The 15,595-nt window shown below is 37.1% G+C and overlaps 1 protein-coding gene across 1 annotated transcript in view; it reads left to right on the top strand.

Moving 5' to 3' along the window:
* LOC117295065 (RNA/RNP complex-1-interacting phosphatase-like) overlaps nucleotides 1-15,595 on the top strand; it is a 53,368-nt gene that overhangs the window by 17,437 nt on the left and 20,336 nt on the right. The window contains exons 4-6 of the mRNA XM_033777638.1: nucleotides 540-639; nucleotides 4,240-4,319; nucleotides 9,030-9,076. Of these exons, the coding sequence (XP_033633529.1) occupies nucleotides 540-639; nucleotides 4,240-4,319; nucleotides 9,030-9,076 (227 nt within the window). The remainder of the gene's footprint in view (nucleotides 1-539; nucleotides 640-4,239; nucleotides 4,320-9,029; nucleotides 9,077-15,595) is intronic.

The following is a 15,595-nucleotide window of genomic DNA, read 5'->3' as shown; positions in this document are numbered from 1 at the left end:
CCAACCCATTCATTAAGACGCAGTGAAGACGGGGTTTGAACACTACGGCCAGCCACCAACCCGGTCATTACCATGCAACCCAGTCATTACCACGCAGTGAAGACGGGGTTTGAACACTACGGCCAGCCACCAAACCAGTCATTACCACGCAGTGAAGACGGGGTTTGAACACTATTAGTACCCAATTAAGACATATTGACACAAATTGACCTATGTCTAATTTGAAACATTAGTGCAACTTCTTTCCAATTGTACATGGAGTTCACTGTGTTTGGACAAGTGGCTATATAAAGTAGCACCCTGAAACGAGAGGTTTTATTTGCGAACAACATCATTAATTTTTCAATAAAGTACATTCACCATGAAACCAAACATAAGGCTTGTATGCATCATTCTGTTGTATCTCTCTTGGTTTGCCTTTACCAATCAGCATCACACTGACAAACACAAATCTACATGATTATACATTCTTAGTAATGAATTGCATCTTTCAAAACATAAATTTAAATGTTTCTATACTCTTGTACCTTTCTTTTTAGATTTACTCCAGAAAACTTAATAGAGAGAGTTTCTGTGTCTGGACAGCCACTTGGTCTTGTTATTGATCTGACTAACACTAGTAGATACTACAATCCTCAGGTAAGTTGTAGTGTTATCATGTATAGTGTCATGTAGTTTAATGGCTCAGGTCTACTTACTTTCTTTAGGAAAGTAAACATGAAATGAACATGTGGTACGCTGGTGTTGTGTTGGACTAGACTAGAGAAATTGTGTGACCACAAATATTTGTTTTAGAATAAACTTATCTCCTATCGTAATTTCCTGCGGATAAGACGCAGGAAACTTTACTGTCGTTCCGTCTGACAGAAAAACAAAGCTACGAAAAGTGGTTGAAAATATTCACAACATACCTTTAGAAATGAAAATGAATGCCTCTATTACCCACAGATACCTTATGACCTAAAACCTTTTGTAAAATCCTTTCAAATCGCGGTATTCCGTGTGTAAAAACACCAGAAAGTTTGACGCGAAACAAGTGGGAGATTGCCATTACTGTGTGTATGCGCGCGTAATACGTGGTACATCCCCTTTACGGTCCACCCACACCGAGAAAACGGCCCGCTCGACACAGAGAAAAGCACCCACTCATACATGCGTTGTTTGATTGTGAAATGGCTTTCGACCTTTGAACCTTACGTCTTTTTTTCTTATGTGGACCATGTGCTTTTTTTAGACTGTTGTCATCTTGAGATTGCGCTCTATCTACGGCTGTTTGCTGTGTTTTAATCACATGTTTATAACCCAAAGCACACCATGTCAAAATGCCTGGGCCTGTGCAGGCGGTTTGCGTGGTAATACGCAGGATATCTCCGGGCGGTATGCAGGCTTAAGGGTTAACACTGTTTGAGAGCGCTGTACAGTCAAATACTTTATAATACAGAATAAAAACATGAGCAGAAGTAGCAATATGGTTTAAAATACATGACAGTTAAAATAGGAAGCCAAATGGAGTAAAAATTGCATTACGTACAATAAAGCAGAAAAAAATGTGTCACGTGGTCCCACAGGAAAACCACCTCGATTCTGATAAAGAGCAAGACAAGTTTAATATGAGAACATCATCTCCAAAACATACACGCTTTAAACCAATTACAGTCGACTCCCGTTATAACGAGGTCCGCCGGACTGGCCCATTTTCCTCGTATTATCCGAATCTCGTCTTAAACGCAGCGCGCTAAATATAGATACATACGTCATCATTGTGCATACACACAACACGTGTACATGTACATGTACTTGCATATACATGACATAATGGCCGCACGTGTGTACACACAGATGCATGGCAGAGCTGCAATTGACTATAGTACTGTGTGCATAGAGTACATGTAGTACATTATGTGCGATGTACTGCACAAACAAGCACAACGCGGGGATTATAAAACTGTTTTAACTAAGTTGGTTTAGTTTTAAATTCAATTTTAAAATCAATTTACATTTTACAAGATTGATAAAAAGTGTAAGATTTTAACTTGCGTTCATGTTTTGGGAAGTTTCTCTTACAAAACTTTGGTCGCCGGCAGTTTATTGCCAATGCAATAAATAGAGTCTTGGTTTTCATTGGTAACCACCTGTTTAACGCTGGATGGTTCATTGCTGCTGCGAGACACCAGGGGAAATCTTACTGCTGCAATGCATACTGCACACGCTGTGAAAATTTTCAGTCAATAAAATAAAAGCTGGATTTTCATTGGTAACCACTAGTGTAATAATAGAAGGTTCATTGCTAACGCGAGATACCAGGGAAGATGTTCTGTGCATGTGTGTGCATGTGCAATACACTCGTCGCAGCAACAAAAAATAGAATCTTGATTTTCATTGGTAAACACTGTGTCATGTTAGATGGTTCATTGCCAATGTGGGATACCAGGTAAAATCTTGCTTTTGCATTCAATAATATTGATCACGCAACTAGTTTTGATTGTAAGTTGCGGGTGTTTTTTTTCTTCTGAAAATTTATAATGCGCTTATAAACTCAGTGGATCAGTATCTTTTCTTAAGATTTCTCCAATGTTTGAACCATGCAAACCTCCTAATCCCACCATTGTCCGGAGTTTGGAATTAACAACCTTGCTTGCTGACTCGTAACTCCCGATTTCGGATTAGTGTTGCTAGCGGTAGCGTCCACTTAACACCTCTATTGTATGACTTAAAAGCCACAAATATCGACTTTACCAGCTGTACAGGTATTTCCTTTGTTGGTTTTTGAATTGTTCTCGTTATAGAAGGGTTTTAAACAATGTTTTGCTCGTAATGGGTCTCCCAAATTACCTCGTTATAACCGTGTTCTCGCTACTACCGTGCTCGGATAATCAGTATTTTAATGCATTGAAACACGCATGGGGCCGTTCGGGATCGGCAAAAAACCTCGTATCAACCGGAACCTCGTAACATGCGAGCTCGTAATAACGGGAGTCGACTGTACATGATAAAGGGTCAATTCTATGAAACCAGTTTCACCGGGAAAGCAGTTTTTGTGCGAGGTCCATGTTCAAAGAGAAGCTGTAATGCAGAACGAAGATTATGTTCAGGGGCGAATATGGATAACAAGTCGCATATATACTTGGGTGCAATACCATGAAGAACTTTGTACGCGTTGAGTAGGATCTTAAAAGCCACACAATAGGGCCTACTCAATCTTGAGCCAATGTAGTTCGCAAGTATTGGCGAGATGTGTTCTCGACGCCTGGTCATTGTTACTAATCTTTCTGCAGCAGTCTGTACAAGTTGTAGTCTTGCCAGTTGGGATTTTGAAAGGCCATAGAGAAGACTATTATTGCAATCTAACCTTGATGAGATAAATGCGTCTACTAAACATACAGGGGGGTCACTCTGATGATATAAGAACACTTAGGTACCTTAGTATAAAGGGATTGCAATTTTATTATCACAATGAAAAATAAAATATCGCATATACATTTTTATTATTTTTGTTTTCATTTTCGTTTTAAAGATTTTGTTTAAAAACATAGTGTTATTGTTTTTATTGCCACACAACGTCTCCAATGAATGGACTGCAAGTCTTTGCTTTAGTAGTGATGCTTTTACAATGAGAATGTATACCCTCTGCTGGCAGATTCTTAAAGCATCCATGTGACATACAAAAAAGACTAGTGCGGTTTGTGCACAATCTTGATTGATTTGGTTTGAATACCGCGTGAGCATATTGGAATTTGAAATAAAATATTATTTTACAGTATAAATGTAAGATTTCATGTAGTGATCATCAAAACGAACTCAATCGACATCAGACAAGGATTATCGTAAGATAGGACGCAGTGATTTTTGGGGGCCTGTGAAAGTCAGATAAGACGCGTTTTAATCCTCAGGAAATTAGGGTACTGCAAAATATAGTCATTGGTAGTTTTGCTTAAATGACTACATAACAATATTGTACACTACTGGAGACTATTTTAGTAATCGCTGTGGAACATTCATTAGCTGTAATTCCCATGAATGATTCACTGGGGTCCTGCATAACTGAATCCAACACCATTTGGACTACATTGTGGTTTGCCTCCAATGACGCGTAATAAGTCCTCAGTCCAACATATTGAAAACAAAAAAACATGTAAGTGGATTTGGAAATTGACACTAGGGTGTTGACCTACATGAATGTATCTGTAAAGATGAACACAATCTTAATCATTTTTTATGGATATCTCATTCAATTTACAGGAAATCGAACGGGCTGGAATTGAATATTATAAGCTCAATACAGAAGGCCACATCATTCCAGCAGAAAGAATTGTGCAAAGGTGAGTGTCAGGAATAGTAAAGGCAAGTGGAGCTTAAGCACCCTTTTAATTTAATGTTGCTTGTTTGAGCTCAGTGGTTTTTGTTTTATTGTTTGGTTAGGAGTGGTGTTTACTCCATTGCATTGGTAGAATGTTGGATTGTCATTATCTTTGATGCCCTGCAGCCGATTTCACAAAACTTTACGCAACTGCGTAAGTCCACTTGCGCAACGTTTATGGCGCAACTTACGCCATAAACGTTGCGCAGTGGACTTACGCAGTTGCGTAAATTTTCGTGAAATTGGCCCCTGGTCTTTTAGTGGTGCTGTGGACACTTACATGTACATGTACCTAGTTGGCTGCCCCTGGCTCGATGTTTCAAATACTTAAGATTGATTTTAAGTGTGGTTCAAGTTTTTCCAGTAGTTTATGTGCAGTGAAAACTGCAAGAATCTCAAAACTTGCCTGTAATGGTTTCTTTACTGAAACATGTGCAGAAAAAGTTGCAGTGGCTGAAAACTGGTGCCAGATATTCGCATACATGTATGTACCTAATCGGCAGAAGCGTCTTGATTTTTGTCAAAAGGCACTAGCAGAAAATGAAACCTTTGGCGATGTCATTTTTACTGATGAGAGTTCTATTCAATTGGATTGTCATAGTAAACTTACTTAAATGGAAGAAGGGCAGTGCCCAAAAATTAAAACCTTGTGCCAAACACCCCAAACAAGTTTATGTGTGGGCTGCCATTTTAAAACGAGGCCCATCCCAAATGCTGGTGTTTGAGCGCATGATGGAGGCTAAATTCTATGCAAAAGAGATTTTAGAAAATACTCTCTTGCCTTTAATTCATAATTATTTTCCAAACGGTCATTGCTTCCAGCAAGACAATGATCCCAAACATACTAGCAGACTCGCAACAGATTATATGACAGCTGTAGGCATTAAATGGTAGAAAACACCGGCGGAAAGTCCCGATTTAAACCCCATAGAAATGTCTGGCATCAGCTGAAACATCATCTCCGGCGGCATGTCAAGCCTCAAATCAAAGATGAACTCATGGCAGGCATCGGAGAGTTCTGGCAGACAACCCCAACCATAGACATATGCGACATGTACATGTACATCAACCACTTGCACAAAGTGATTCCAGCTGTAATCGAGAGAGAAGAATGTGCTTCTGGCTACATGTACTAAAGTCATCAAAAACAAACCGGCTCTTTTCAGAGCCACCACCCACACAAGACAGATAATTTTCCTTGTCACGTTGCTCAATCATTTGTCCTAATAAAGTATATGTAGTAACAAATTATATCATTCAAATAAAATTCTAAAAATGTAATGATAAAAAAATGCACTATTCACCATAATGTACTTGAAAGGGTTTGGGTACCTTACAGAACACAACTCAATGTTTACATTCAACTAAAACAGTTTGAAGATAAAGAGGGTAGAAAGCTTCCTTTAAATACTGACGTGCTGTTGTTTTTGAGAAATTATTAAAACATTGTCACGAAATTAACTTTCATCTCGAGAGACGAATATAATTTATAAAAGAATGTAAAACGTATTTACCAGTACTGATATAAATACCAACACTGTTAAATACATGTACATGTACGTTGTACCATGGAGGAAAGAAAATATCCTCCATGATTGTACATGTACATTGTGGGATGCTAAAATAATTGTTTGTCTCACTGCGCATCCAGGAATTAAAGGCCTGCCAACAATTGCTTGCAATAAGGATAGGAAGATGTGTGTTTATTATTTACTTTTAGTAGTCATAATTTTAGTAATCACCGTTTTGCTCGTATGTGTGGGGGAGATCTGGGTTCACAACAACAAAACCATGGTTAAAGTCTATACTAGCCAGTAAATCAGGTTGTTCATTTAGTTTAATATAGGGCTGTTTTTTGCAGAATATGTGGTGCATATGCCCAAAATGCTAATACTTTGTCAAAAAAAGTGCCCCCCAAACAAGAACGTACATATCATTATCATTCAACACATCGATAATGGGTTAAAGGGTCTCATATCTGAACTTGAAGCGAAATACAGGAAGATCTTGACGAATCAAGTTTGTGTGCAACATGAATTTTCTTTTCATTTAAACTATGTTCAATATTTCTTGATAGGGTTTTGTTATCCCTGCCATTCTAAGATCATCCCTTACAGAAGCAGCCTGGGTGCCTCACGTGGCTATCTTTATTTTGCGGTAACGAAGGCCATCGATCCGCACCAGTGAACAGAAAGACACCCGTCTTGAAAAGGCGGTCCTAACGAGCCCCGTTTCACTCGCTCGCAACGAGATTTGTGCACTTGATGGGGGTAAACACACCCTCGTTACGGCCCTCGTTTCCCCTGCGTGCCTCGATGGCAATTTAAGGGCTGTACTGCACATGAGTTCTCAGTATTGTGATTTGTATTGTGACAATTCAACCACAGGTTAATCAATCTGTTTAGTATAGGAAAGAAGAGTAATTTTAACAAATTAATAAAGAAAATTAAAGAATAAGACTTGAACTTTGTTTCTGGTTACTTTTTCAAACATTTTGCCCAATTGACATAATTAAACCTAGATGTAAACGTTGCAAAAATTCAGGTGCTGTTGCAAATTTAGTTGCCAAAAGAAAGCTTTAATTTGGGTTGTGAGCCTTTTTTAATCATTGTATGCAATGAAATTGGTTTTTTTTATAAGAACTTTTATACCAATATATCAACTATTTGCCATGTGTAAGATGAAGCCTAAAAACAGTGCTTAAAATGCCGAATACAAACAGTTTCAAAGAACACGTTGCCATGGATCTTTGAAACCGTTTGTTATGAAATGCATACGGTTAGAAAGATACTTCAAAAGTAGAATATAATAATCCACACGAGTATTACTCCAGATTGCATGGGTTTCTTTTTACGTCGTGAACTAACACGGTTGTAAATTTTATTTTTTTTCTTCTGTGGGAAATGTTTTCGGATCATTTTGATTATTTTTCCAAACAATCAAAAAGTGGCCTTTTCTTTCATCTTTATTCTCTTTCATGATTTAAGTTTGATCTAAATATCATAAGGAATATAGATGATTTCAACCTAATTATAAAGCTTTAAAAGAATTTTGGTGGCAAGTGAGGAGAAAAATGTATAAACCTTTGTGCAACTCCACCATTGAAATAAAAATAAACGGCGTATATCGAGCTGAAATTATGTTTACAAAGCTGAAGTCAGTTACACAAGAACAAGCATGGAGCTCAATTCCGTGTCTATTAATACTAAAACACTGAGATTTTCTGATTAATCTGACATCATTTGTCATTGGTCTCCCTGCATGCTTAAAATTTTTCATAAAAGGGACAAAACTGCCATGACAGGCTGCCATTACAGGGATAAAGACTTGGCCCTAGTGACCAAACCGCCAGCTTCTCTAATTAAAATCATGTATAGAGTCTGTAGACCCGTAGAGAGTCTTCAATTTAACACTTTGCCAATTTATTGGCTTTGTGTGGAAACAAAAAAGGAACTTTTTTCTCAGCCTTTTTGATTCTCTTCTTATCTCTTGAGTCAGACGCCAGGACGTAACGACTCCCCAACCGAGCTCTGATCTGTTGGCAACTCAATTAATTCTTCTTTGATATTCTTGATGGCGTCATTCATTGTGGTTTTTGCGCAGTCAATGTCGAGACTGTCAAGGCTCTGAGCGGCTAGCCCAGTGTCTTGCAAGCAGACTCTACTTGTGTAGCCAAAAAGTTAATTAAGGATTCGATAGCCTGCAATATCTCTTGATTCCCTAATTGGCTTGCTTCAGGTATGTCGTCGTCCATATCTGCTTGGTATTTAAGGGCTTAGCCGATATGTGGCGTGGTGTGAGCGTATGAATAGCTGGTATACGCCTCTCTTAATATTTGTGCATGACGCCATAATTCTTACCCATTCTTCTTAAAATGAGGCTGTGGGCGCATCATGTCCCCCATCACTTGCAGTGGCTGCGCCCATCGCCTCGTTTTGAGTTAGCAATGTGACGTACCTCATGCATAAATATTAAGAGAGGCGTATTAGAGTAAGGTTAACAGTGACCAAGAGCCAGCTTCTGGATAATGGTTTTCTTAAATACAGTTGGGATTACGTAATCGAGTGAGCTAGATGCACTCGACCATGTCACTTGAAAATGAATAGAAATTTGGGCATTTCAAAGTTTTCCACTTTCCTTTATGGAATGCTAATCACATTATTCCGTGGTCATTTTGTATAGTCATGATATTCCTGCAATATGACAAAGTACAAAAGTGTTGAAATGTTGAAATACTGTGCGACTGAGGCCCAGTCACATGCCCCGTGTAACACAGAAATCTACATGAGCTGTAAGTACAGAATTCTGAAGTCAACACAACCATGAAGGCCTAAATTTACTCTTCTTTCCTATACAAACAAAAAAACGTGTTAGGAGAAAATCATGATTCAAGTTGCAGTTTTGGAGAACCTGCTTAACTTTTTACTTTTATTTTTTGTAAGACAAAAATAAACCTGACTACTTTATTCATACAGAAGTGTCGATGTGTTTTCCATTCTGCAACTAAATTTGTTAGTAACTAATTCATAAACATAAATATGTACATGTACATCATTTTGTAAAAATGAAAAAAGAAGAGTTTAGCCCGCAGAGGACTGTATTTAAACCAATGCATAATTGATGTGTTGATATTGTTGATCAGACCCATTTTTGATTTCCTTTTTTCTTCAAGGTTTACAAGAATTGTACAAGATTTTACAAGGAATCATTCAAACAATGGTAAGTAATAAAAATATTGTTAAATATTGTCAAAACAATCAAAACATATTTCAAAGGTTTAATGATCGAGTATCTCGAGCAATCATGAATAAAAATAGTACTATTCATCAAAGTTAAATGAAAATAACAACGGCGCTTTTCACAGGGTGGTAAACATTTTTTTTTGAGAGAGAAATATGCTTACTATTGCTCTATACATGTAGTGCAGCTGGCAAACATCTAGAAACAAATAGAATTTTCATTTTTTCAAACATAAGAGTATATGTTTAGTAACAATAAAACAATTTTTTTAGTAATTGTTTGTAACGATTTATATGTTAAAAAAATAGATAAAGTTGTTTGGGGGGGGGCTCACTCCGCCTACCCCTTTTGTGACGTCAATCGAGGCAAACTTTGCCTTGATGCGTAGAGTAAACACACGTGCAAAGTGCATTCAAGTCCAAGTCGTGAGTTTGTACGTTTCGAAAAAAAGTTTTTTTTTCTTGAATGTTTCTGACAATGCCGACCAAGTGTATTGCTGCAAAACAACTAAAGATGGGGTCAGTCTGCATGGCTGGTCAGACTCACATGAGCAATAGTGCCTAGTGGTCCGGTCTGACGTCTTTTTCAGCGCTGTGCAGCATTTTTTCTTCAGATATCGCGCCCTCTCGGGTCGGGGCCTACTCTTAAATTTGTAAATAAGATAAGAACTAATTTTTTAGAACCTTAGTTAACTGTTTATTCACATTCCAATCATCAAAACACACATATATTAGTGACAAAAGCTTTATTTTGACAAAATAGCACTTGCAGGTGACTTTGACCAATGTGATCATTATATCCAATGAATAGGACCTCTACGACCAGTGCCTGTCTTTATCTTAAAGACAGGGGATCAGTCTTAGGAAGACCTATTGGTTGACCTCGGTAATGGTGGGCTACAGGTATTCTACGCTATTCAAACCTACAAGCCCTGATTAAAGGAGGCAGATTCTCCGCAATTTACTTAGGTTGGGCTGAAGAAAAAAAACCTATTCAGTTTGTGAAACATTAGTGAGTTTTTTTCTGTAGTGTACTCCGGTATTGTGCTGTAACACTTTAAATAGTTATCTTCGTTTTGTTATGTATGCCTTATTTAATTTTCTGAATTAACTGATGTTTTTGTGTATTTACAAGACATTCATTTGTAATTTTAAAACCTTAGAGGAATCAATATCTTAAAACCATTATACACTTTCGGTAAACAGTATTGTCCAAGTCCCACACTTCGTGTATCACAACTTATATATAAAATAACAATCCTGTGGAAATTTAGGCTCAATCGGACATCAGAGTCGGGAGAAAATAACGGGAAAACCCACTCCTGTTTTCGCGCGTTTCGCCGTGTCATGACATGTGTTTATAACAAATCCGTAATTCTCGCTAACGAGAATTAGGTGTTCGGGCAACAGCCCGAACAACTCATTGTTTTTTTTGGGGGGGGGGTTTTCTTATTCTTCTCGCTGTCGATTGTCCGCAAGAAAAAGCATAGATGCGAAACTCGCATTAAGTTGAAACTTTGCACACAGGTAGACAATAACCAGTAGATGATACAAAAGTTGTTACGTCACGATGACGTCATCAGTTGACGAGATACACTAATTCAAAGTTTATTATTTCAAAAAATAATAACTTTTGATCTACATGAGGGATTTTTACAATCAATACATCATCGGAAAGGGCATTAAAAACTCCGTAAACGCCTCACAGACATGACCACATTTTGATTTTGTCTTCCGGCTCAAAAGAGAGGTTGAACATTTCGAAATTCACGTCTGAAAAACAACGTAAATCCCCCGTTGGTATGTGCATAAACATTACACTTAGGCATACACACAACGTGTAGTGTATTAGCTGTGCGGGAGAGTCACGCTCCAGTGATCATCCATAGAGTGCGAAAAAGCTTCATGTAGAATAGTCTTCGTTCAAGGCGTTTAACTTTTTGACCTTGTCTTCTGGTTCAAATCGAATTTATTGTACATTATCTACGACCGTACTGCGTTGATAACACCGGTTCCCGTCCGTTCACTGAAGTTAAGCAAAATCGGGCGTGGTCAGTACTTGGATGGGAGACCAATTGGCGACCAAATTTTGTATTATTTATTTGTTTATTTAATTTGTTCTTCTCCTATAAATAGCTTCCTTTTTAGTCTATTTTCAAGGCGTTTCCAACCAACATTTCTTTTCCGGTTAGTTAGTCTCTTCTTCAGTCGTCATTATGCATAAGGCTCCAACCACAAAAGCTATTTAGACAATCTATACATCATATGAAAGGGTATTAAGTACGTAGTCTGTTTTCAAGGCGTTTTCAACAAACATTTCCCTTCCGGTTAGTTAGTCTCTTCTCCAGTCGTCATTATGCATGTTCCTATGCCCTCAACCACAAAAGCTATTTTGACAATCTCCATCATATGAAAGGGCTTTACGTACGTAGTCTGTTTTCAAGGCGTTTTCAACAAACATTTCCCTTCCGGTTAGTTAGTCTCTTCTCCAGTCGCCATTATTCATGAGTTCACATTTCCTCGACCACAAAAGCTATTTTGACAATCTATACATCATATGAAAGGGCCTCACGTACTTCACAAAAATGGGTATGTTGGTGACCTTCTCTTGACCTTTTGACTTTTTTAAACCGGAAGTGCCTGTAAAAGGCTTTGAAAAGGCATTATTTAAAGGCTTTTAGGTTGAAATGGACACTTTTTGATGCTTTATCATAAAATTATTTCACATCGAGAAAACTGTTTGGTTTTGATTTCTTTGCAATTTGACGAGCTATTAACAACACTTTTTCATTGATTCAAACACTGACCCAACAATAGCCGAACACCTAGTGTTTGTTTCTACAAACACTATATCTAGTTTATATTGTTTTGCCGTTTTCTCAAAAAGTAAAGCATTTCATGGACTAAGATTTCAAGAGAAGTCTTTCACTATTACCTTCTGTAAACCCTGTAAATTATTTGTAAATCGGTGAACTTTTTTGTCTTCTTCTGTACCGAAAGGGTCCAATGGCTTTAATGAGTAACTGACACCTTTTTGAAGTAACTTTCCTTTAAGTGTCTTTTATTTTTTTCTATGTGGCCAAAGTTTAGGCCTATGCAGTTATAAGTAGGTGGAAATGGAAATAGAATTCCTCTTGCCAAAGTTGTTGAAAAACTTGTATGGCATATTTGTTTGCTGTGCAAATGTGAGCATTGTCATTATTAACGGAAAAAAAACATCAATGACATCGAAGCAAAAACAAATTGTTCAAATAATTTGAAAACAAGTATAACCTCTTAAGCTTAAAGCTAAAAGTTTTCTCCAAAAGGTTCCAAACTTTTTCCAAAATACTGCAAATCAAAATAAAAAGCATCAAAAATTATAAATAGTTTGGGCTGAGCGTTATTCCATGTCAAATCAACCAATATTCTGAAGATTGGTCTGGGTCACATATCAGATTTGGCTGAAATTAATGTATTATACTCATAATTGTGTATGAACATATGAACACATTACTAAATATGTTTAGACAAGATTGTGCTTTGTTTAAAGATGTGGGCATTTTCACTTTAATTCAGGACAATAATATTGCAGTATCATTACGTTTTTATGAGGTTTGTTGGCCATTGATCTGTCATTTGCTCTTTAAAATGAAATACACCATTTTCATTATACTTCGTTATCACACGTTTGTTTGAGCGACTTTTATTGACTTTCGTTATGAGCCTGTTTGCCAAATTTGTTAAACATTGCAAACTCCTATGTGGTCATAAGTTGGCAAGTAGTTTTGTTGTTCACCAGAGTGGATTGCTCCCTCTAATTGAAAGCATATAGTAGTGTAGTACTGTAGTTTACAGTTTCCTAAATGTAGCTTTAATTGCAGGACAGCATGTTGATTGATTTGACACCCATGGCTGGCACAATGAATGCTAAGATTAGCAAGGGTGTTGTTTTGGTAATAAGCATTTACATACATGTAATTGCTATGCTAAACAATCAAACCATGAACTAGGGAGAGTAATCAAAATGAGGAGGATTTTAAACAAATGCATGTAATTGAACTTCCATTAAAAGAACATAAGTGCAGTACATACGTACATGTATTGGTTGTTTATTGAAGTGGGACAGATTAAACAATCAAACTTGGATTTCAATTAAAAGAACATAAGTGCAGTTGATACGTACAGTACATGTATTGGTTGTTTGTTGTGGGCCAGATTGCACACCACCTACACACCTACAATGTGTGCATGTTATAGCATGTTATAGGCAGCAGTGTTTCATGATAAGTATGGTATTGGGATCCACATTGTGGTTGTATTTAATTCATCTTGGGGACATTTACTGTGTGTATTATGTTAAAAGCAAGTATTTAATTCATCTTGGGGACATTTACTGTGTGTATTATGTTAAAAGCAAGTATTTAATTCATCTTGGGGACATTTACTGTGTGTATTATGTTAAAAGCAAGAAAAAACATTAAGTGCTGCACAACCACCTAAAACAACCAGGGAACGACAAGCATAGTTGGTTCTTTTTCAAAAATATTTCAGGGTTTGGTTTGGTTTTTGATTGGTTAGCTTTTACTTTGTCTTTTGCCTAATCCGGCAAAATTTAAGCATTTTTTGTACACAACCTTGAAGGCTATGGAACGGCTAATGTATGTCAAATTGCCCTACACAGCTCTTGTAATCTGGAAGTTGAAATTCAACATGATTTACGTATTATTTTGACAGTTGGTTTATTGCCTTTCCAAACTGAATGGATTACATCACCTGTGACAGCACTCTTAGGCAAAAATAACTTCAGGAATCATGTACATGTAGACCTAATTGCCCTAGACTGTATACAAAACTAACCTATTTAGATGTACATATGCAGCTGCGTAACTAGACATTTTCATTTGGTGGGGCAAGTGGGGGCAAAGATTAAATTTGGGGGGCCAAAGAAGTGCGAGATTATGAAATATGTTAACTGATATAGTTGATACACACCAATGCAGTTCTACAGTCTACATAGTCAGCAGGTAACAAAAGATTGCGAAAACAACAAAATCTTAGAGAACTTGTCATTTTGTATAAGATAATACTTTTCGACTGTATAAAAGGATTAAATTACCAACTGTGATCACCAAGTACCAATTTAGAGTTGTACACGGCATTCTCAAATAGGCTCTGTGGGTGTGTAAATACCCAAAACATAATAATATTAGGCCAAGTAAAAATAGAAAAATAGAAATGTTTAGCGTCCCTGCCCGCCCGCTTCCTTTTTACAGGACAGGTCTCCTTTTTTTTTTGAAAAAGGGTTATTTTAAATGATCTCAGCCAAAAACAAAAAAATCTTAATGTCTTGTCTGAATGCCTTGACCAAACTGTGTCATTAATATTTTGTGTATTTCAGCAGCAGAAAAAAACAATTGATATTTGACATTCATGGCGGCCATCTTGAAATTAAAAATTAAAAGCCCCTCCTCCTTCGTTTTTTTGAGAAACCCAGACACTAAACATGTTTCTTAGTTTTTTTTACTCGGCCTTGATGTAACACGTGTAAGCTCTAAAAATAAAAAAAAATACAGGATTGAAATTGTGGGTGTTTAATAATAACATTTCAGTTACGAAACGGATATTTAAAATAGGCATACCTCTCAATTGCACCGCTTGCTTCAAAGGAGAAGAAATGGTCTAAGCAACCTTTTTCGCTGGCCATTTTGCTGTGGTAAATTTCTCTGTAGTGCATCTGACCATGGAGGTAGAAATTTCTACATGCACGATCTGATTAAGTTGTGTTAACGGAGCTATTGGTCTGCGTCCTGCACTCTCTAATCGCAAAACCACAAACATTTACCGCCAACACGAGCGGGCCTGCGTATCCATGCATTTTTCATGTTATAGTCCACATAGGGCCTACTGATATGAATACAAGTTTTCCTTTTTACGGCAGCATTTTATGCAGCCTTAAACGATTTATATATAAGGCCCATGAGAATATACTTTTCTCTGATTTCATATGGGGGGGGGGCAAGGGTTCTGAGCGGGGGGGCGCCTGCCCCCCTCTGGTTACGCCACTGTACATATGGCAAAGTTCACTCGTTTTAATAAAATGTTTGTTGTGAGGTCTTGATTATGTCATACACGTATACAGTAAAGCATGACATTTAAATCACATAATTAAAAACTGATTATTTAACAATTTGTTTATCTTCTGGACCACATACAAAACATCAGTGATACAAAAGGACTTGGGGAGAACAAAACTAACATTGACATGACCCCAATTTGTTAGTCCATGAAAAGTGTTTAAGTGTGTTATGAAACGTATATTATTAGGAAGATGTTTTAAAAGTATATTATAATGATCCATACAAATATGCCTCGAAACTGCAATTTGAGGCATGTTTGTGTGGATCATTATATTCTACTTTCAGAAGATCTTTCTAACATTATGCACTTTATAACAGTTTTAAATGCATAATGGTTTCAAATGTGTTTCATGGACTAACCTTTAACTGCAACAATTGAA

This window comes from Asterias rubens, chromosome 9 (assembly GCF_902459465.1).
Source record: "Asterias rubens chromosome 9, eAstRub1.3, whole genome shotgun sequence".
Classification (NCBI taxonomy): domain Eukaryota; kingdom Metazoa; phylum Echinodermata; class Asteroidea; order Forcipulatida; family Asteriidae; genus Asterias; species Asterias rubens.
Note: the sequence above shows the minus strand (reverse complement) of the source record. Positions and strands in the feature narration are given on the sequence as shown.